This window comes from Leptopilina heterotoma, unplaced genomic scaffold (assembly GCF_015476425.1).
Source record: "Leptopilina heterotoma isolate Lh14 unplaced genomic scaffold, ASM1547642v1 Lhet_228, whole genome shotgun sequence".
Taxonomy (NCBI): domain Eukaryota; kingdom Metazoa; phylum Arthropoda; class Insecta; order Hymenoptera; family Figitidae; genus Leptopilina; species Leptopilina heterotoma.
In genome coordinates this window covers 2,592,729-2,617,060 of record NW_025110946.1, presented here as the reverse complement: position 1 = coordinate 2,617,060, position 24,332 = coordinate 2,592,729, and the positions used below count along the sequence as shown (strand labels likewise).

The following is a 24,332-nucleotide window of genomic DNA, read 5'->3' as shown; positions in this document are numbered from 1 at the left end:
CATTTTTAACATAACCATTTTTCTGGTTAATGAAGCTAATGGAAAATCTTGAAGGTCTCGCAATGGTCAACTTTGAACTTGAAACATGTAAAGACTGTTAGAATCAATAGGGCTTTGGAATAAACTTTTTTTTGTTTCCATATTCTTCCTATTAATTTGAGATCATTATCACCTTTAGGATCAACAATTTTTTCAATTTGACAAATAGTTCTATTGTTTAACAGAACTATGTTATTTGGTGAATAGATAGATACAAAATAGGCTTTGTATTTTATTTCCTCAATTCTTTCTTGACGGATTTTTAAAATTTGTAAAGTTGGTGTCAAAATTGGCTTTTTACATTTATTGCGTAGATTATCTTCTTGTAATCTTCGGCATACTTGTGCTAGTGGCCGTTGCGGTGTTCTCAATAAGCGTCTTTTTATCTTCCCGAGTAAATTTTCAAATGGAAATGATGTTAAATAATTTAAGCTGCATTTCATATTTTGAACATCGTCGGAGACATGAATTAAATTATGCGAATTTATAGTCTGCGATGTTATTCCATAAAAGATTGTTAAAACGGAAACAAATCGTCTCAAATATGTTTTTGCAAAATCTTTGTATTTTAAGCATAGTTCTTCCGAGTTTAAAATGCGACATGCTGCGTTAAAAAGTAAAAAATGCTTATAGTATTTTTCATCTAATAATCCCTTCAAAACAATTGGTCCACAATACAGCGCAAAGAATCTTAATTCTGTTGCTTTCCATTTGCGGTAATATTTTGTTGATCTTGGCTGTCGTTGAAATTCTGAGCAAACTTGATTAGATATGTACTTTATTCTTCTTTCCAGTTCAATTCTAAGTTTTGTTCTTAATTTTGCGTTTAGATTGCCTTCTAACCAAAACTCTAGCAACTTTTTCATTGTACCAAGGTACAATAGGTGCATGGAATCTAGAATGAAAATTTCAATCATATTAATTTTTGAAATGATACGAGTTAAAGGAGAAATGCTATTATGGTGATAATTGTCTTCCATATTTTTAAAAGATTCGTCGGTCCTTTTCTTGCAATTGATGTCAGAATATACAGTTTTACCAAATTTCACTACTACACCATTTTGTATTTCAAAGGTTATTCCTTCCGTGGTACACCTTTCACACGTATGTTTGCCATTATGACCTTGAGTACATTTTATAAAGGCACGAGCGGGTGTATCGCATATGATGTCTTTTAATACAATATTATAAAGCTTATCTAACATTTCTATTCCATTTCTTAATAATTCATTTATTTCTATCACAAATTTTTCCAAATACATATCAATTTTTGGTTTAGAGGTTCCATTAAATATAGCCACGGTGAATGGCTTATAAATGACTGTAGTAGAATGTATTTTCATTAAAATAGGCCAAAATTCTTGATGTCCAGATTTACTCAGTGGCATTCCGTCAAAATTAGTTATCAACTCGATATTGTTTCCATCAAGTAGATTTTCATTGAAACAAGCTTTTAATCCTTCTCTGATTCCAAAATAAACGAATTCTCGTTTAGCATTTTAAATGTCATCCATTTCTTCTATTGTGTAGTTTGTTCTAGTTGTTTCCAGAAAAGTTTTTGCACTTTTGGGCAAATCTGGAAGGATTCTGCGTCTTAAGATGAGTAGTAAGCAATCTAAATGATTTTGAGGAACAGAGAAATCTAGAGCCCAGTTTCTGATTTCATTAATTTCTTGATTATGTACCTCGAAATTGTCAGATAATGAGCTTGATGCACTATCCTCACCAGACGAATCGTCTGCATCGTTAGAAATATCCGGAGAGTCGAGCATATTAAGATTGTCAGGGTCACCAAGATCATCGAGCTGATTAGGTTCATCGGTAAATTCTTCTAGATTAATTTCTTTGTCAGATTCCTTATCCTGCATACTATTTGGTTCTGACTCCGTTGTGAGGTTGTCATCGTCGATATCTTCCAACTCCTGTGGCTCATTTTCAACCAACACTTGCTTTTTATCTACATAAAGAAAAATTCAACTTCGGTTATTTTTTATACCAATTATTACTCAGACGGTAAAATTAAAATGACCTTAATTATTGCAAAATTAAATGTAAATACATACAATTTCAAATTAAAAAACAAAGTAAAATAAAAATTATATTCTTTACTTTAAATTATCAATTGTATATTGCGCATATTTCTTTACAGGTTAATATCAGAACATAACCAAAAACTAGAAATATTGGAAAAGAAAAAAGTAAAATAAAATCAGTTTTATATATCTTTAAAGAATTTTAATTCTAAAGAACTATTTTAAAAACTATTTTATTTAAGATTATAATAATTTTTTTATTTTGTTTTTTTCTTTAATTTAACCCATTAACGCCCACCAGGACGCAAAATGTACCATGATTTCACGACTCTTATTTTGTATGAAATAATTAGTTAAAAATTTTAGGAAATACCATTTCCGACGTAAAATTTATCGCTCTTTCGGAATATTAAGCTAAAATTTGTTTATAATTATCTCAAAAAAATTTATAACAATTTTATTGCAAAAAACACACTTTTTTACGAAAAAAAAAATTTTTCAATTATTATTTTGACATGGAAAACTAAAGAATATGGTCTCCAAAGCACAAAATATCGCGTCCTCGAACTCTCAGCTTTAAAAATCAATAATTACTTTTTTTTAAATTCAAGATGGCGGATATAAAAATGGCCATTTTTCCAAAATGCAAAAGGCTAAAAAAAAATTTCAGGTAATGTTTTTCAAAAGTTATCAGATTTGCTTGAAAATGGTTACTCGGGGGTTTTTAGGGTCGCTGATTACTAATCTGATGTTACTTTTTTAAAATTCAGAATGGCCGATCCAATATGGCGGACATATTTTTTAAAAAGTGATTGGATTTGCTTGAAAATAATTACTCGGGGGTTTTTGGGGTCGCTGATTACCAATCTGATATCACTTTTTCAAAATTCAAAATTGCAGATCCAATATGGCTGACAATTTTTTAACAAGTGATTAAAATTGCTTGAAAGTGGTAACTCGGGGGTTTTTGGGGTCGCTAATTACGAATCTGATGTTACTTTTTTATAATTCAAAATGGCAGATGCAATAGGGAGGACAAATTTTTTAAAAATTAATTGTATTTGATTGAAAATGATCATTCGGGGGTTTTTGAGGATGCTGATTACGAATCTAACATCAGAACAATATTATGTTTATTCTTCACGTTCGTTAACTGTCAACAAAATTTTATTGACGTTGTCCAGCTCTTACCACAAGGAGGGCCACTTTTTTTATTTTTAATTTTTTTTTTTGGATTTTGCCTCGAAAAATATTGCCACTATCATGCAAAGTGCAACAAAAGGACACAAAAATTGTGCATTCAATGTGGCATATATATGTGCGTCACTTATTGTCAATCGAACCACATGTAGTGTTAGTCTCTTTTTTATTATTGTATAAAAAATGTCATAATTATATAAGTGTCATAATTATCGTTGATTAATAATATCGTTTAATAAAATTAAAAAAGTAGCTTTTTTGCACGTCGACCTACTTGTGGTAAGAGCTGGGCAACGTCAATAAAATTTTGTTGACGGCTAACGGACGTGGAGGATAAACATAATATTGTTCTGAAGTCAGATTCGTAATTAGCATCCTCAAAAACCGCCGAATGACCATTTTAAAGCAAATACAATTAATTTTTAAAAAATTATCCGCCATATTGAATCCGCCATTTTGAATTTTGAAAAAGTGATATCAGATTCGTAATCAGCGACCCCAAAAACCCCCGAGTAACCATTTTCAAGCAAATCTGATAACTTTTGAAAAACATTACCTGAATTTTTTTTTCGGCCTTTTGCATTTTGGAAAAATGGCCATTTTCATATCCGCTATCTTGAATTTAAAAAAAAGTAATTATTGGTTTTTATAGCTGAGAGTTCGAGGACGCAATATTTTGTGCTTTAGAGACCATATTCTTTAGTTTTCCATGTCAAAATAATAATTGAAAAATTTTTTTTTCGTAAAAAAGTGTGTTTTTTTGCAATAAAATTGTTATAAATTTTTTTGAGATAATTATAAATTAATTAAACTAATTATTTCATACAAAATAAAAGTCGTAAAATCATAGTACATTTTGCGTCCTGGTGGGCGTTAATGGGTTAATAAGCATTCGTGTAGGAGAGACTGGGGTAAGCCCGCTCACTTTTTTTCAGATCGGATAAAATCTAGGAAATTGTTCTCTAAATCCAAGTTAATTTATATCATTTGAAAGCTTTTAATTTCTACTAAAAAAATAAAAAATAGTTTTTGATTTATTTTTTTTAGTTTTACTTAGAGAAACTTTTTAATAAACATATACCAAATTTCGAAATCACAATTTTCCAGGGTAAACCCGCTCACTTTATCTTTTCAAGACGGAACAGTTTTATTTTTTAAATATTAAAGTTCGTCTTATTCCCGTCTTAAGTATGATTTATTATTGATAATTTATGAGTTATATAAACAATTCTATAAACAAAAAATTGGTTTAATAAATAATGAACATAGATTTCATGAATTACAACTATGGATTTAAATCAGGAGTGTTATATTTTATTAAGAGAAAGTGAAATGTAGTTACAATTTTGGTTTTAATAAGTCATAAATTGTGTTATTGTTGAAATATAATACGTGAAATTATTTTATTCTAAATTTTAAATTTAAAACTAAGTGAGCGGCTTTACCCCGACTTCACGTGAGCGACTTTACCCCAAGTGTATTCCTCACATTTCAGAATAAATTTAAATAAATCTTTTTAAAATAAGACAAAACTATATATGTACTTCGATGAAGGACATCCAATAGCAACAAAAAAAATTTCCCAGATAAATTAAGACTCAAAAATAATGATCGAAAAACTTAAAAATGCAAAATACGTTTTTTTTCTGACACCTCTAAAAACATTTGATCGTCTCTGATTCTGTGTTGAATTCATGAAACTAAACAAAAGTTCGTTAATATAAGTTGAATGTTAAGTTCTATTCACAGTACCAATATCTCCATCTTAAGTTGAGTTCATAGCGTAAAATCGCTAGTGAGCGGGTTTACCCCAGTCTCCCCTATTTATTCAATTTTAATAATTATTTTGTCATCTTGATCATTAAAAATTTTTGTATTTTATCTCAAAAATTGCATAATGTAATTAATTATATTCTTATAGTTAGACTGGTCGATCCTTCAGATTATTTCATATTATTTTATTATTATAAAAAGCGTTTTTAGATTCATGTATTATGTCTTATATTTAAATTTGTTAATATATGACAAGATGCAATTTTTTTAGAATGAATAGAAAAACTTATTAAATATTTTTATTAACTTACGTATTTGTGTCAAATTTTGAACTGCTCTAAACTTTTCCATCCGAGCTCGTGTTTGTTCCCGTTTCCTTTTTTTCTTAATTTCATCGATTATTTAAATCGATAACCTTTATAAACAGTAGTATTTATAGACTGATCAATATACTAGTTTTTAATTAGTTAAAAATAACTTAACACTATAAATATATATATATATATATATATATATATATATATATATATATATATATATATATATATATATATATATAAATTAAATAAAAAACTTAAGTTTAATTGTATGTATATTTTAAGGTTAGAAACGTATGTTTATATTTACAACAGAGCTACTTATCTGTATATTAATATTATAAATGTTAATTACACATATTGTAAACAATACAAAAATACGATTATATGACTCTTAAAATTTATAATTTATTATAAACATTTAAAATTTTAAAAATCAATATGTGATTGTGAATTTACTATTACTAATATTTATCATAAAGTTCTATATACATACCTTTTTAACAACTCTATATAAATCCTAGTACATCAAATAAAAATTTCAAATGATTTTCTCTTCTCGAGATTTGCTTTTTTATTTATAAATTTACTCTTTTGTTTGAAACAAAAACAGTAATTGCAACACAGTTCGAATATAACACAAAAACAAAGGCACGCATCAAAAACATGTCTGCTAGCTAGTTACTATAACAGATTCAGTGACACCTACTTTACGAACTTGTACTAATTTTCTATGTCGGTATCGTAGACAAAATCACGGTAAATTCTAGACAGTCTTCTTATGCACACTCTACTAAATTTTCAAGTCACTATCCTAGACAGTATCATGCCAAATTCTAGACAGGCATAATGTTAATGGGAATAAAGGGAAAACTGTATAAAAACTGTACATTTTCTTTTCCGGGCCTGGATAGAAATTTCAGAATAAATTTCCACGATAAAACCTTTCTAGCCGTAGTCTAACACTAGGATGTCCACGACAAATTTCTACACGGGAGTATTTGGTGCGCTGAATCCGAATCTGGCAATGAAAACGTCCCATCACGTCAGGATTTTGAGAAAAGTGGGGGTAAATTCCCAAAAATCATGTTTTTCGCAATTTTTGAAAATTTCTACCATGTGAATCCGACGTGCTAGAGACTTGTCATAGGAGTCAAATTAAAGCTTGAACCCTTTACTTTACGAAGATATAGCGATATTCTCAACAACGAACTAAATTAGCTGTCAAAAATTATTTTCTTAACAGTTGCCAAGCATAAAAAATTGGACAAGTTCGAGTTGTACTCGCACTGCAATGGCGCGTGTTTTAACTTAAAGAAATTTGTTGTCGTCAGACTGTAATAAAACAATGCATTGGTATACTGTAGTATACCAATTTTCAGCTAATTAGGTCAAATAATGTAAAAGTTAGAAAAAAATGTTTTTTTCAAGAATTTTTTAGTTTTTTCTTGAAAACGCTATGGGCATTATTACATATCAAGTTCTCTATATTTTCCCTGTAATATTCGAGTAAAAATACACCAGCATGCAAAATTTCAGCTCTCCATGTCGAATAGTTTAGAAATTAAGAGGGGGGAATGGTCACTTTTTATGCATTTTTGTCCAAAAATCTTGTTATTTCCTTGACAACGCTACCCAATGGGAAGTAAACGATTGGTTCAATAATGGGCCATGCTTGGCGAACTCCGTTCCATTATTGGAACATTAATGGCAACCATCATTGGACCACCAATGGTTTAAACTTGGGATGATCACGCTACTACCAATGATCGGTAGCCAAGCATCGGGCCAATATTAGTTGCCAAGGAATTGCCAAGGAAACAAAATCGATTTTCAAAAGCTTGATTTTTTATTGGCAGCCAACAAAAAACCAAGGTTTTGAAAATTGATTTTTTTTAATTATTAATTAAAATTTATTTTTAAAAAATATATTTTTCAATAATATATATTTTTTTAAATTAATAGAACATATTAATTAAATTTTTCACCTCTGGTAAAACAAAGGTGAAAGACTGATAAAAATTCCCTCACCGTATATCACAGTGGAGGGATAACTGTGAATGTCTTTGCGAGAGAGGAGCAGGTACTTATAGAGCCAGTGTAACAGGTCACAAGCGAGAAGAAATCACTAGCATGCACTCTGGCGGCGCTTGTCGGAAGTGGCGCAACGTTGGTTTCCAAGCGCTGTGTCGATAATGTCAGGATATGCATGCGCGCCAGAAAACAGTTCCGACAATCGCCGCCAGAGTGCATGCTAGTGATTTCTTCTCACTTGTGACCTGTTACACTGGCTCTATAAGTACCTGCTCCACTCCTGCAAAGACATTCACAGTTATCCCTCCACTGTGAGATACGGTGAGGGAATTTTTATCAGTCTTTCACCTTTGTTTTACCAGAGGTGAAAAATTTAATTAATATATTCTATTAATTTAAAAAAAATATATATATTATTGAAAAATATATTTTTTTAAAATAAATTTTTGAAAAATATATTTTTTAAAAATAAATTTAAATTAATAATTAAAAAAAATCAATTTTCAAAACCTTGGTTTTTTGTTGGCTGCCAATAAAAAATCAAACTTTTGAAAATCCGTTTTGTTTCCTTGGCAATTCCTTGGCAACTAATATTGGCCCGATGCTTGGCTACCGATCATTGGCAGTAGCGTGATCATCCCAAGTTTAAACCATTGGTGGTCCAATGATGGTTGCCAATTGTTTTGCCAAGAACAAATCATTGGGCACCAAGCATGGCCCATTATTGAACCAATCGTTACCATTGGCAACTTCCCGTTGGGTATGACCATCACCTCCAATCACATTCGCTATATTTTTCCTGTAATCTATGAGTGAAAATACATATCTGGACCAAATTTGAGCTCTTTAGGTCAAATAGTTTAGCCGCTAGGGGGGGGGCACGATTTGACTACGGACACAAGAGTCTCACCAATACACTGCATTAACAAGTGTCTCATTTTGAGACGTTTTGTCCCATATTTGAAACACATAAGATGTCTTAGTCCACATATTTGAAACAGATATGTGTCTCATTTTAAGACGTTTCAAAGTGTCTTACACATTTAGCAATGCATTTTGAGACACGAAATGTGTTTCGAGTATCCGTCTCACACTAAGAAGACGTTTTACGTGTCTTATACGCATTGAGTTACCTTTAATGTCTTAAAATGAGACACGAGATGAAATTAAATGTCTCAATATAAAACAGATTTTGTATCTCAATGGTTTAAACACTTAAAGCAACTCATTTTAAGACACGAGTGAGATACCAGTTTTTGCAGTGTAGGGTTCCGCCGATACACCGTAGGTGTACGGAACCCTAAAAATTGACTCAAATACAACTATTTTAAAAACTGAAGGAATTCGCTTAGAATTGGTTACTCGGGGGTTTTCGGAGTCGCTGATTAAGAATATGATGTTAGACTTTCAAAATTTAAAATGTTGGATCCAATATTGCGGACAACTTTTTAAAATCGATGTAATTTTCATAAAATTCGTTACTCGAAGGGTTTCAGGGTGGATAATTATGAATCTAACCACATACTTTTTAATTTTGACATCATATTTGTAATCAGCGACCCCAAAAACCCCCGATTAACAAATTCTTAGTTAATTCAATCAGTTTTTAAAATAGTTGTATTTGAGTCAATTTTTATACTTGACAACTTTTAAAAAAATAATTTTTGCCAAAAAATTTAGTTCGTTGTAGGCAGTATCGCAATATCTTCGTAAAGTAGAGAGTTCAAGCTTTAATTTGACTCATATGACAAGTCTCAAGCACGTCGGATTTACCTAGTAGAAATTTTCAAAAACTTCTCAAAAGAGATTTTTGGAACTTTTACCCCCACTTTTCTCAAAATCCTGACGTGATTGGAGGTTTTCGTTGCCAGATTCGGATTCAGCGCACCAAAAACTACGGAAAATGACTTCTCGATCTCAGACAACGGAAATTTTTATTTTTTTGCAGGCTTGCGTAATCGTTTATAGTAGATAATCAATTATTTTATTAAAATAGGATTTGTCATATAATATTTTTATAAGTCAGATTTTAAATACCATTAAGGGCATCCGGGAAATAATACTGGTTTCGTGATAGACGTCTCATTTAAAAAGAAAAGAATATTTTGAGTCGGGATTTTTTGGTAAATATAGAGAAATGCTCTGGGACCAGCGGTCCTCTCGGAATTTAGAGAAATTTTGATAAATAATTATTGAAAAAAATTGTTTAAATATACGGAAAAAAGGAGTTTTTCACGGTTCAGTATAGACGTCTCATTTTGAGAGGATAAAATATTTCGGGTTCATATTTGGAGGGGTGATAGAGGAAGACTCTCCGAGGAGCGGCCCTCTCCGTTTTTGCAATAATTTTGCGAGGAAATTATTTTATTAACGATTGAAAGTGGAGTAATTTGAGATTAATACATTTCCTTAGTTCAAGTCGCGACCACTTCCGAGAATTGGCGCCACCTCCTTGACCACTGACACATAGATCCACTTGTCTGTGTGCTCGCCGCCATATTGTCTCTCACTTTCGCCAAAAATCCAACTTTTGTAATTTCGTTTTTCAATATTTATTTCAAAAATTACTTGCAATATTCGAGAATATTCTTTATCATCATGAATTCCCCTAATTATCATGATAAATCCGAACTAAATATCTCTAATTATTTAGGAGTGAGACGACACGCGGGAAAACACTTTTTGGGCTCGATTTTTCCCGGATGCCCTTAACCGGAAAAAACTGGGAATTTCAAGAATAAAATTTAATAGACATCCTGTATAAGCGGATACGCGTTAGTAAATTAAAATTAAATCAAATGAATATCATGCGTATCCGCTTATAACATTCAGCACCTCTATTCTGTTTGAGATATCAGAATTTCTTTATAACAGAAAATTAATTTTTTATCATTAAAAAAATTAAAGGCAAAGTAGTGTTGTTTTTTGGAAGAACAAAATCTTTTTTCTTACTTAAAATTCTAAAATTAAGAACTTGACATAATTTATACTTAGGACAAGGGACCCCAAGGTAGCCACCTATATTTTGAACGTCTGTAATTCGCAAACGGTATTATATAACATAATTAATAATATATGCCCTGAAACTGTATCTCCTTAGCTACTTCTTAGCAAAAAAATTTTAATATTTTACAAAGAAAAATAAAACTTAGACGACTTTGGAAAAACAGATGAAATTTTGCTTTAAAAAAAAGTGGCCCCGAGGTGTCCACCATTCAAAAATTCACTGAAAAAATTAAAAAAATAGTTGCAAAAATCAATTTATGGTAATTTTATTTGAAATGTATTGTTTTTGGCTTATAATCACAGAATCAATAGTTGCAAACTCTGTTTTTTGCTTGTAAGAAGCCATTTTAAAATATTGTTAATTATTTATCCTATTTAATACATTAAAAACTAAATTATTTTATTATTCATCATAAAATTTTCCAAATAGATAAAATTTACATTTTCCATAATATATTTTGATAAATATTACATCTTAAAAAATTCAAAAGTGATTTCACATAAAAACGCACAATTTTATCGATATTACTTTATAATATTATTGTATTATATTATGTAAACAAAATTACCACAAAGTTTAGAACTTTTAAATTATTAACTGTAATCACAGTATCACTTTAAAAACAATATGCTTTCAAAATTTTCTTTATCAAAATTTAGCGATGTCTCTGTTAAAAACAAACACGCGTTTAGTTATCCACGTCTAAACATTACCAAAAACTTCGTTTTCATAAACAATGAAAATAACCTGAAGCATTTAGTGCTGTCAAATAGTGCACAAGAATTTCTCTATAGTGTGGCCACCTTGGGGCCCTCTACCCTACTCAAAATTAGAACAAAAAAGAAAGCTTTTTTCTTAGTTTGTAACAATTTATTTATATCAATATTAGAAACTAAAAATACCTGAGAATTTGCAAAAGTTTTAAAGTGATGAAGGTTTTATTGGTTACAATTAATCTCTAATATTACCAGTATGTGAAAACGTAATTAAACTGAATTTTTTGCTTAATAAAAGGATAAAGAATTTTTTTGCTTTTGTCATTCATCTTAATGTTTAGTTAATCTGCATATTTACTTAACTTATTTCTGAACAATCAAGTTAATTCAGTCTACTAGGAATCCAATCGAATAAACAGGAAGATGAGTATCATTCGGATTAAGCTGAAAGTGGTTGCTTGTCCCATTGAGACTTTACAGTTTTCCCTGGCGATGGGCCAACTTTTCTGGCGAGTGTTTTCTTTTTCTCATCCCTCACTATTTCTTCGAAATCCTCTGGCTTCCAAGCATAACACTGGATAGCATATAATGAAACCCAGACTGCATCTAGCCCACTATACGTATAGCATAGTCGAATGCGGTGAACCAATTGCTTCCGATAGAGTGGCCAATCATCGGAAACCAATATAGACGTAAACCCTATCCGGCTCTCTCTTACATATGTATGTAGATCGGAAATTTTACTTGGGATATAGGTGGAACAAATGAAAGCGAAACCTATTTCAACCGCATGTTACGAGATACTGAAAATATTTCGATTCACCAGCTTATTGCTCACAGAAAAATTAATAACACATGGAATTTTTTTATCAAGTCAAAGACTTTTTTGGTTCTAATTATCTTCTAATTATTCACCAAACATGAATTAAAATTTTATTACAATTGGAAACACATTTTCAAAAGAATGTTTAAAATTAATACTAAATATAATAAGTAAATCTCGTGTTGAAGATACTTTTCCTGAAAATGAAAAATTCATGATATTTCAAGCAGATAATCAAATTAACCTAAATTGGAAAGTAAAATTAAGAATTTTCAAATTTAAATCCAATAAACTGGTTATTTAATAATTGAAGAAAGAAAGTGAATTATGAAAATTATTATAATCAAATAATAATAATTGACCCATAATACATAATTATAATTAAATAAAAAATTACATTGAGTAATTTAATTAGATCATTAAGAGAATGGACTATTCTCCATTTTATACCATCATTAAATTAAAACTAATTTCTACGAATGAAAGTATTTTGGTGAAAATTAATGAAAAACTACTAAAATTGCTTAGGAAAACTTAGTTGATTCCAATGAAGGGAATAATATGAGTCGTTGAAAGTTTTACTAAGGGAAATTATTACAAGAAATGCCATGAGACATTTGAATGTAGAAAGGATTCGAGGCGAAGAAGAACAGTGGATCATAAACTTAATTTCAAAACTTTCTATCTTTCAGGAGGGTATCGGTTCCTTGAAAGTCGTTCCTGGAGGAATCGAGTTGAGAGGTCAAGCTGCCATTTTAGACGCCTTGATAGCTTCCAGCGTAAGGTCGAGGAGAGGAAGAAACTTGGTTCTTGAGTCTTGGGGCAACTTTACGGCATCCGCAAGATCAGAAGATGGTCGTGTTCTCGCAAGATTCACTCTCAGTAAGCGAAAAATAAAATTATTTATTCAATAATAAATAATTTCCCACACAGAACATAGTATTTTTTAAAAATATTTTAGAAATATTTCAGTGTAAAGTTCTTAAAATGTTTCTGCATTTATATGGGTCAAAATAAGTGAAACCGGCCACTTGAAAAATTTTTGTCCCCGAATTTAAAGTTATCTATGGTTTTTGATAGATATATGAGTAAACTTTTACCCGCTAAAATATTTTTCAAAAATTTTATTTATTTTGAAAGTTATCAGGTGTTAAACTTTTAGGTTACTTTTTATTCTTTTCATTATTACTCCGAAACGAATGAAGATAATTTCAATTTTTTTTTTGGAAATTAAAGCTAAAAGTCTGTAGTTTAAAGTGCAACTGAAAAAATTGCTGTATAATAAAAATTTCTAATTGTTATTAACAATTATTTTAAACAATTGCGATTTAAAGTATGTTCTCAATGTCGGAAAAAAATCAAACTATACTCATGTGATGCGCAAAACTCTAACGAGTAAATTAAAAAAAAAGTGAGTAACCTCTAAAATTACAGAAGTTATGCATATTTTTCTGACGATGCGAGGGAATTAACTGATTCGCAAACTCTCGAGCGCGCGGGAATACGCCCGCGCCCGCTCCCGCCGCACTGCTCACACATGTGTTTTCAAACAATTTATGTTTACAGAGAAGGAAAAGTAATTAAAATATTATTTTCTTACTGAATAATTTATTAATATTTTTACTTTTGGAGTAATTATACATATACATAAAAACCATTTTGTATGTACTCATAAACTGCTTTGCAGTTTTTATGCTTTGATAAAAAACTTTTTTCGTGGGTCTGATATTCTTGAATCGTACAAAAATCGAAATCGATATTGTTTGTGTAGAATTTCATCAAAAAATTTTTTAAATAATTGGATTTCTAAATAAAATAATTGAATCATTTGTCACTTCTCCAAAATTCAATTTTTATTAGTGTTTTAACTGAAATTTCTTCTATAAACCCGCTATTTTTAATAATTTATTATTTCTTAAAATTGTATTCCCATAAAGAATTGTATTAACAAATCTTTAAATAATTGAATTCTTTGAACGAGTTTTAATAAAATGTTTAAGAATAATTACATTTTTCGAGGTATTCGATTATAATTGTACACGGAGAAAAATATAAAGTAACTTTTACTACTTTTATAGTAAAACATTTCTGATAACTTTTACTACTTTCGGAATAAATTTACTCCGAAAGTAGTAAAAATTATCAGAAATATTTTACTATAAAAGTAGTAAAAGTTAGTTTAAAAATATTTCAAAATTATTTGAATTTTTAAAAGAGTTGCTCTCTAAATCTGAATTAGTAGAATTCTACTAAGGCATAGTAAAATTTGACTAATTTTTAGTAGTTTTCATGGACGACTTTTCCCCTTTTCAATTAGTAGAATATTACTAATTCTTAGTAAAATTTTACTAATGTTTTAGTAGAAATTCACTAATTAAAAGTCACTCATTTCACTAAATGAATTAGTAAAACTATTTTATCGACTATTAATAAAACAGTTCTACTAATTGTTAGTGGAAATCTACTAATCAATTAGTAAAATTCACTATTTGTTAGTAATATATTACTAAATCATTTGGTGGACGACTTTTCGCCATTTCATTATTAACTTTCTACTAATTCAGATTTAGAGAGTGCGTTTACAATTTTCATAAATGGATGAACTTACAAATGATTGCAAAAATTCAATTATGATAAAAATTTTTTAAATTATCGTCAACATTTCAATAAACTTTATAAATAATAAAATTCTTCTCCAAATATAAGTTATTTTCAGAAGATTTCCTCAATTCAATGATTTTCAAAATCTACTAGTTTAATAAAATTTTCTAAGAGAATTCAATTATATTAAAAAATAATTTTAATACCTACAATTCCAGGCAAAAATTTAATTATTATTTATTATTAAGAAATAATAAATTATTAAAAATAGCGGATTTATAGAAGAAATTTCAGTTAAAACACTAATAAAAATTGAATTTTGGAGAAGTGACAAATGATTCAATTATTTTATTTAGAAATCCAATTATTTAAAAAATTTTTTGATGAAATTCTACACAAACAATATCGATTTCGATTTTTGTACGATTCAAGAATATCAGACCCACGAAAAAAGTTTTTTATCAAAGCATAAAAACTGCAAAGCAGTTTATGAGTACATACAAAATGGTTTTTATGTATATGTATAATTACTCCAAAAGTAAAAATATTAATAAATTATTCAGTAAGAAAATAATATTTTAATTACTTTTCCTTCTCTGTAAACATAAATTGTTTGAAAACACAAGTGTGAGCAGTGCGGCGGGAGCGGGCGCGGGCGTATTCCCGCGCGCTCGAGAGTTTGCAAATCAGTTAATTCCCGCGCGTCGTCAGAAAAATATGCATAACTTCTGTAATTTTAGAGGTTACTCACTTTTTTTTTTAATTTACTCGTTAGAGTTTTGCGCATCACATGAGTATAGTTTGATTTTTTTCCGACATTGAGAACATACTTTAAATCGCAATTGTTTAAAATAATTGTTAATAACAATTAGAAATTTTTATTATACAGCAATTTTTTCAGTTGCACTTTAAACTACAGACTTTTAGCTTTAATTTCCAAAAAAAAATTGAAATTATCTTCATTCGTTTCGGAGTAATAATGAAAAGAATAAAAAGTAACCTAAAAGTTTAACACCTGATAACTTTCAAAATAAATAAAATTTTTGAAAAATATTTTAGCGGGTAAAAGTTTACTCATATATCTATCAAAAACCATAGATAACTTTAGATTCGGGGACAAAAATTTTTCAAGTGGCCGGTTTCACTTATTTTGACCCATATATTCGATTAAATTCGCACCAATTTGTGCAAACGAATTCGCATTCGAGAGAAATGACCAAGTGCTGACGAATTGAAAAAAATTAAAGGCCCTAAAACTTGTCTAATGAATTTGTAGGGGAGTGTATCCAGTTGTGAGACACCTCCAGTTGTGAAACAGTCGATTTTTTAACATGCAATATCAAAAAGCCGATAGCGTTTATATAAAAACATTTCTTTTTATATGAGCCAACGTTTTCGTGTACGCCGAAGCGGATATATAAACTATTTTTGTTAGATTCCAACACTGTGTGTGATAATCGACTAAAAAGCGTTTTTTCAATAAACGTAAAACTTTTTTTCCAAGTTAATTAATTGGAAAAGGTAAATGTAATGCACTTTCTTTTAGTGTTTTCCTTATATTTTGTAATGCAATATTGCTTTGTTCTAATCTACGGTTGAAAATAATTTAATTTTCCTGTTTCAAAATAGCGCCAATTTCTGGGTGTGAGACACAGCATATCACCAGTTGTGAGACGGTGTCAACACCCATCTGGGCAGCATAAAAAATACGACTTTGCAGGCATACTATTTAAATGTTGTTTTGATTTTTTTCCAGTATTTTTGGGCATGTCAAGTAGAAGAAAGTCAACCGATTCAGTCAACCGATTTTAATGCTTTGGTTGAAGCTATACTGAAAAAAAATTTTAATTGATTCAAATAACCGATTAATTGACTATTGAGTAAAAATTCCTGAAGTGGGCAACGGATTTTCCAAGGTTTGCAATTTCTATAATAAACTTTATAAAAATAAAGTACTAATAGAGGAACAAACAGTCACCAAGTTTTATATGAAAATATTCATTTGTTTATTTTTTATAAATAATTTAATTTTAATGTAACATTTTTTTTAAACATTTATATCTCAGAACTGGATTATCGGATTTTGATGAAAATTTTTGGACACAATTAATAAAGATTTGAGCTTTTTAAGAAAAATTATTTCAATGTTGAAAACAATTATTTATTGTAAAAAATAATTGTTAATAATAAACAAATGAATAATTAATTGTGTTCTGGACCTTTTTCGTAAAAATTTTTTTCAGAACCTTAAACTATATAAGTCAAGGATTAAATAACTGAAAGAAAAAGTTGGTAGATCGAAATAGTTTATTAACTGTGAATTTTTTTGTGAGCGCGGTCGCGTTGTTACGTGCGTCGCAGCTTGACGTGGAGCACCATAAGTTCATTGCACACTCACCACGAACACCGAGTATTCTTAAAAACTGAAATACAGAATAAGTTTTCAAAATTTAAGATTATTAGTAGAATTATTTTAGCACATTATTGTTTATATTAATGACAATAATATGTAAAAATTATTAATTTATTCAGGTATTTTTAAGAAATGTAATTTATTTTTAATTTAATAAGTTTTACTTTCTTAATGTTTAACTAGTATTTTTGTTTTAACTTTTGACTAAATTTGTAAGTAAATAAAAAATGTTTTTGTTAAATAAGTAAAAAGTTCACAGTAAAAAAATTTTCTTTTAATTAAAATTGTTGTTATGGATTTTTATTGAAACTGGTAAAATTTCGTCTAAAGCAGAGAATTCAAATTTCCTTGTGTTAGATTAATAAAACAAATTATACAATATTTTTTGAACAAAAAGTTAAAATTGAAAACTTTACAAGTGTAAAATATTGTCTTCTGAGTAATAAACAGTTTTTTTTCTTCAAATTATCGCTGATGATATTAAAAAAAATATTTACTTACAAATTTAGTCGAAAATTAAAACAAAAATACTAGTTAAACACCAACAAAGTAAAATTTATTTAATTGAAAGTCAATTACATTTCTTAAACATACCTGAATAAAATAATTACTTTTACATATTATTGTCACTAATATAAACAATAATGCGGTAAAATAATTCTACTAATAATCTTAAATTTTAGATACTTATTCTGTATTTCAGTTTTTAAGAATAATTGGTGTTCGTGGTGAGTGTGCAATGAACTTATGGAGCTCCACGTCAAGCCGCGATGCACGGAACAACGCGACCGCGCTCACAAAAAAATTCACAGTTAATAAACTATTTCGATCTACCAACTTTTTCTTTCAGTTATTTAATCCTTGATTTATATAGTTTAAGGTTCTAAAAAAAATTTTACGAAAAAGGTCCAGAACACAATTAATTATTCATTTGTTTATTATTAACAATTATTTTTTACAATAAATAATTTTTTTTAACATTGAAATAATTTTTCTTAAAAAGCTCAAATCTTCATTAATTGTGTCCAAAAATTTTAATTAAAATCCGATAATCCAGTTCTGAGATATAAATGTAAAAAAAAAATTTTACATTAAAATTAAATTGTTTATAAAAAATAAACAAATGAATATTTTCAAATAAAACTTGGTGACTGTTTGTCCCTCTATTAGTACTTTATTTTTATAAAGTTTATTATAGAAATTGAAAACCTTGGAAAGTCCGTTGCCCACTTCAGGAATTTTTACCCAATAGTCAATTAATCGGTTATTTGAATCAATTAAATTTTTTTTCAGTGTATTAAATTGTGTTTATTTGATAGTCATATTTTGGCGAATAAACATTATTATTTAGTATATTATAATAATAACATTTTATGTCAAACTTTTTAAATTTTAGCAATTTTTAATAAGTGTCTCACAACTGGACACATTTTTTTCTGTCAAAAGCGATGTGCTTATATTTTCTTTGAATAAAAGTTGCGTATTTAAGTTACTTTTTGAACGGTATATTTTATTTAAAATTTTGTTTACCCATTTACAATTTAGGAGTCAAAAACAAAACCTGTCTCATACCTAGACACACTCCCCTACCAATAGAAGGTTCGGAAATTCAATACACAGTTTGACGAATTTAGGAAAATTGCAACATGGCTCCAATTCGTATTTGTCGCACACCAGGATTCAGTGAAGCTTTTTGTGAATTCATTTTAATTCATTTCAATAAGTTTTCGTTTACTGGGTGGAAAAAAACATTTTTTTAAAAATTAAAAAATACAAAATAATATGTGACTGTCCACGAGAAAACAAGGCTTAGCTCCCAAACGTGAATTTCACAGGGCGAGCGATTGAAGTACTACGATTGAGGTTAACTACGCTTAACATACCCATCTTTAAAACGATATATTGTCGAAAGTAATTGATATTTTTAACTTTTGACTTTTGCATTTGAAAAAGCAACATAAAATCTGTCGATTACCATAAAAAAATCAAAATTGATTTTTTGGACCTAAGCCTTGTTTTCTCGTGGACAGTCACATATAGTTTAACTTTATTTAATGGGCTCAAAATATTTTTTTTCTTGCCTCATTTTTTATATACCATTTTTAACGAATTGATGTTAGGAAATGGGAAAATAGATTCCCCAATTTTCACCACATTCTAATATATAGACTATTAAAATTTGTGGTTTAGTGTCAGCAGTGGCAGATTAACCACATAGGCAATGTATGTAGGCAGTTGCCTAGGGCGGCAAATTTTGAAGGTTTGCACTAGATATGGACAATATTTAGATGATTTAAAAAAGAATATTTTATTCTTTATATCACCGGGTAGTCACCACTTCTGATAGACAATTTCCAAGCATTTGAGAATTACTTAAATAAACATTAATGTAAATTTGTCTGAAAAAACAATTTTTTTATGAAGAAGGACAAATGTTATCTATTTGTTAATTAACATTGTTTGTAACAATTTAAATTTCTAAATATATGCATTTTAGAAGGCTAATAAGAGGCCGCAATAAACGTCTTAAAAATTACTAAGTAAATGTTTCAAAAGAAAGAACTCTTTCTAAAAAAGAGTTCAACGTAAAAAATTTTGAATTTTTCCCAATTTATAATTACGATTATAACTTATTTGAGAAAATTTCCCAGTTCTTTAGTTCCAATAGTTGTAGCGCTGCTTGTTACGAAGACAAAAAATTTGCTAAAGTAACTGTTGACTCAATTTCAATTTTTACGACGGCATTGAAAATGAAATAGGAAGATCTATTATATTTTCTATTTCTTTTTTCATTTCAAAGTCTAGTAGAGTGTTAAAATAGTGACGTGAGAAAATTTCATTTAAAAATATATAAACCTTCTTTCATGTTTGTCTAACAAAAAAAACATGTTCTTGCAATTGTAAAGCTCAAAATTCACTTATTGGTTCATAGACGAGGACAGAGTGGATTGCGTGACGAGAGGATTTCGAATAACTGACCCCCGAGGAGGACTTTTGTTTTCCGCGGATAGGGAAAGAGTCGTCGTTGGAGCAGAAACGTTACGTGTAACCGGTGTTGGGGGTGCAATTTTTAAGGGCAGTGTTCAGACGCCTCTGGTCAGTGCAGAATCTGGTCACAATCTCAGGTAAATATATTTTTGTTCAAATTTTATAGTAATAACAAACTTCGATAAATTAATTTTACTTACACCTGTGTTGAAATTTTTCATGACCTTCCTAGAAATAAACTGCCTCTAGATGTGTTTGACATGGAAATTTATTCTGATAAACTGTTTTGGCCCTGTAAAATTAATGCACTGTAAAAAAAGGGAGTTAAATTTAAACTCCCCCGGGGGGTCTATAAAAGTCGCACCCATTGGGGAGTTAATGCCAGGGGAGTTAAATAAAGAGAGTTAAAAATTTACACCCAAATGCTAACTCCCCAAGGAAAAAATAACTCGCGCGGGTGTTGAATGAAGGGAGTTACACGGAGAAAATTTATTCCTGAAATTTTACTGAATTTAGTTCGGTAAAACTGGGATGAAGTGTCAAAACAGTAATTTTTCAAGAACTAGCCTGTAAAAGAAATTGCATTGAAAAATAATGTAAAAATCATAAAGCTCACGATATATGTATTAGCGCTTCACTTACAGTTCGGTAAAACGTAAGCCAAGTGCTCGCTACATTCATATTTATTGAATAGTTCGGTAAAACGTAAGATAAAGTTTTCGGTAAAACTGACGAGTTGCAATTTATTGAATAGTTCGGTAAAACGTAAGTTAAAGTCTTCGGTAAAACTGACGAGTTGCAATTTACTGAAAGTTCGGTAAAACTTGAAGAACAAAAATAAAAAAAAATGTTACTTCAGTAGATCTATATTAATACTGCCGTAACTCTCAATTTACCTACTTTAATCACTACCTAAACCCCCTACAATTGTTTACGAGCAAATACTAATTGATACACCTGCCTACAGTACATTCTAAACGCATACACTAATACACACATCGCACGCTTTACATTAATGCTTCAGGAAGTTTGAACTGTCCTTATATATTAATCTCAATTTTATTTCACCGCTTGTGAGAAAGATTCAAATTAATAAACTATCGTTGTACAAAATTAAAAATTATTTATATTAATGAATCATTTCTAACTATATTCAAGGTCAATTTATGAAATATTTTTTAATTATGTTTTTATTAATATAAAGAAAAATGTTTAAATTTGTATTTAATGGAATAAAACAATAATATATAAAAATCCTTATTATTCTTAAATTTTTGTGTTTAAAATTAAAAATATACATATTAAAAGTGCAAGTTGGAAATTATTAAATTAATTAATAGAAAATTAATCTTTCTGAAATATTAAATAATAATTGTGAGGTATTAAAAAGCGAAAAGGAAATAAGCAAGTAAGCAAATAAAGAATAAAGTAAGCAAGAAGGAAATAAGCAAGTAAGAAAGTAAGCAAAAAAGAAAGTAAGTAATCAAGAAGGAAATAAGCAAGTAAGAAAAGTAAGCAAGGAGAAAATAAGCAAGTAAGCAAAGTAAGCAAGTAAGCAAAGTAAGCAAGAAGGAAATAATAAAGTAAGCAAGTAAGCCTATAAGGAAGTAAGTAAGCAGAAAGGAAACAAGCAAGTAAGCAAGAAGGAAATTAGGAAGTAAGCAAATAAGTAGGTAAGCAAAGTAAGCAAGAAAGAAATAAGCAAGTAAGTATGCAAATAAGAAAGTAAGCTAGTAAGCAAGCAAGTTATTTCCTTTTTGCTTACTTGCTTACCTACTTATTTACTTACTTACATACTTACTTATATGTTTAATTGCTTACTTATTTATTTCCTTTTTGCTTACTTACTTATGTTTATTTGCTTACTTACTTACTATTATTCATATTTAATTAAAATGAATAAATTATATGTTAAAAAATAAGTATGTTATTGCCATTTTATATTTTCTTTTTACTTGATTTAAAAGCATTTATTACATATTTGGCAATTAATAAGTGTTTAAAATAATTAATTGAATTTTAATTTAAATAATAATAAAATGATTATTAATTAAGTCTAAATAAGTTGGAAAAATCAACTATTAGTGTGAAAGTCTTTCATTCGACTGCGGGACACTTGAAATAAAGTATTTTAATCCAGAAAACTAAAACTTTAGGCAAGTCAAGGAAGTTTTACCGAACTATTCCTGAAAACGAACACTTTAGGCAAGTCAAGAAAGTTTTACCGAACTATTCCTGAAACGTTAGTGCCCATCAAGGAGGTATTTATTTAATTTACATTAAACGTTCAGGTTCAATTTTTTTTCAACTTTTACAGTACTAGTTCTTAAGGAATAAAGATATCACATTAGATTTTAAATATTGTTACCGAAAAAATAATATAAAAATTATTAAAAATTACGATTATGCTACTATATCCCAAGTTTATTGAAAAATTCGGTAAAATGTAAGGAACAAATTTTCTCCGTGTAGAAATTAACTCTCTTTTGGAGTTGATTTTTAACTCGAAAAATTTTACTCCCAACTCCCGAGTCCGTTAACTCCCTAAATTTTTTACAGTGTGACGTTTTTATATAGTTTTACCTTTACTTTCTTTGATGTAAAGCCTGTCTAGAATATAGCTAAAAGTTATGTAGGATTACTATCCTAGACATTAAAATTTAATACAAGTTCGAATTGTAGGTATACCAGGAATTAGCTAGGTACTGTCTACACTGTAAAAAATTTAGGGAATAAACGGACTCGGGAGTTGGGAGTTAAATTTTTCGAGTTAAAAATCAACTCCAAAAGAGAGTTAATTTCTAACTCCCTTCATTCAACACCCGCGCGAGTTATTTTTTCCTTGGGGAGTTAGCATTTGGGTGTAAAGTTTTAACTCTCTTTATTTTACTCTCCTGGCATTAACTCCCCAATGGGTGCGACTTTTATAGAATCCCCTGGGGAGTTAAAATTTAATTCCCTTTTTTTACAGTGTAAGAAGCTGACTTAAGAATTTGCTTCAAGTTCACAGAGAAGGTGGAACTCAGAGTTCGTTAAACTAGCAAAACGAAATCAGTTTTTGACGTAGAGAATAGTAAAAACAAACCAAAAGTTTATTATTGTAATTTCTTTTGTTGTGAAAAAAGCCGAATTTAGTTTAGTGGACAGTTTTCAGCTTTACATTTTTGAGTATGGACAGTGCACTTTGTATTATTTACTTATTTAAATTAATAACTTATAAACTTTTTATAACCTTTATATTTATAAATGAATATTATAGTTTCAAAAATTAACTAGGCATCAAAATTTTTTTGATAATAATGAATATTTTTTTTAAATATTAAAAACACTAAAAAACTTTCTTGAATATAGTAAATTGAAATGGATGAACTAAAGTACATAAAATGAATGGTTATAATAAAATTAATAACAATAATAATAATAATAAATCAACCATAAAAATAAACTTTTAATTCAACAGTCAATTTTCTAAGGAAATATTAACTAAGAAATGACAAAAGGAATATTCTTTTTAATTTTAAAATAATTAAATCACAATGGCTGATCATTTATAATAACTATTTAACGAAGGTCCACACGTGTTAACTAATTATTGATGCATTTGAAAATCCAATAATTTTTCTTTTCCGTCCAATTGTGAATGCATAGAAGTTCGAGAGCAACATCTGCCTTTAGCCGGTTTCGATGTTTTCGTAAAATCAACAGAGAGCGTGAAAATAATCGTTCCACAGGTACGGGTGTTGCTTGGATATTCAAATAATTGCGAGACATACGTGCTAAATTCGGAAATAATTTTTTGTGAGTTTTCCACCATTGTAGAATATCCGTTTTCTCATTTGCACGATCTGATGTTAAATATTTTTCAATTTTTTTTCTACATTTTTCTTGAGGTTCATTCAGCTTACATTTCTTCGCATCTTTCTTAGAAAATTAAAATAAATCGATATCGTCCTCAAAGTCATCACTTGATTTATGTTCTTTAAATTGTTGTGGAAGTTGACTATTGTTTGATTCATCAAGTTCAGATGCAACATAATAATTTTTTCCATAAATTTCTTCAAATGTTTTCATAGATTGAGCTTCCATATTTTTTTTCCATTCAGATGGAAGCATTTTTTTAAATCGAAAGGTTGAAACTACATTTTTATTCGCCCTTAGGAATGTGTCTACCAAAGAACAGAAATTTTTTTTAAAGTTATTGCAAAATGAATTAATTTGCAACTTTTAAAACAAAATTTTATGCAAATTAGGTAAAGTAAGACACCCTTATGAATTTTGCTTTGGAAAGAGAAAGAAATCATGGTTAAATTTGAAGAGAGATAGTCTTATGTCAGTTTTACTGGAAGACGAAGTAAAGAACAGTAAGATTTTCAGGCAAAAATATTCTT

General features: G+C 29.0%; 1 protein-coding gene across 2 annotated transcripts in view; it reads left to right on the top strand.

Annotated features, from left to right (window-relative positions):
• The window catches only part of LOC122502435 (zeta-sarcoglycan), a 316,329-nt gene that overhangs the window by 238,547 nt on the left and 53,450 nt on the right, over positions 1-24,332 (top strand). For both annotated transcript variants that reach the window (XM_043612486.1, XM_043612485.1), the window contains exons 5-6: positions 12,635-12,824; positions 19,889-20,081. In XM_043612486.1, the coding sequence (XP_043468421.1) occupies positions 12,635-12,824; positions 19,889-20,081 (383 nt within the window). The remainder of the gene's footprint in view (positions 1-12,634; positions 12,825-19,888; positions 20,082-24,332) is intronic.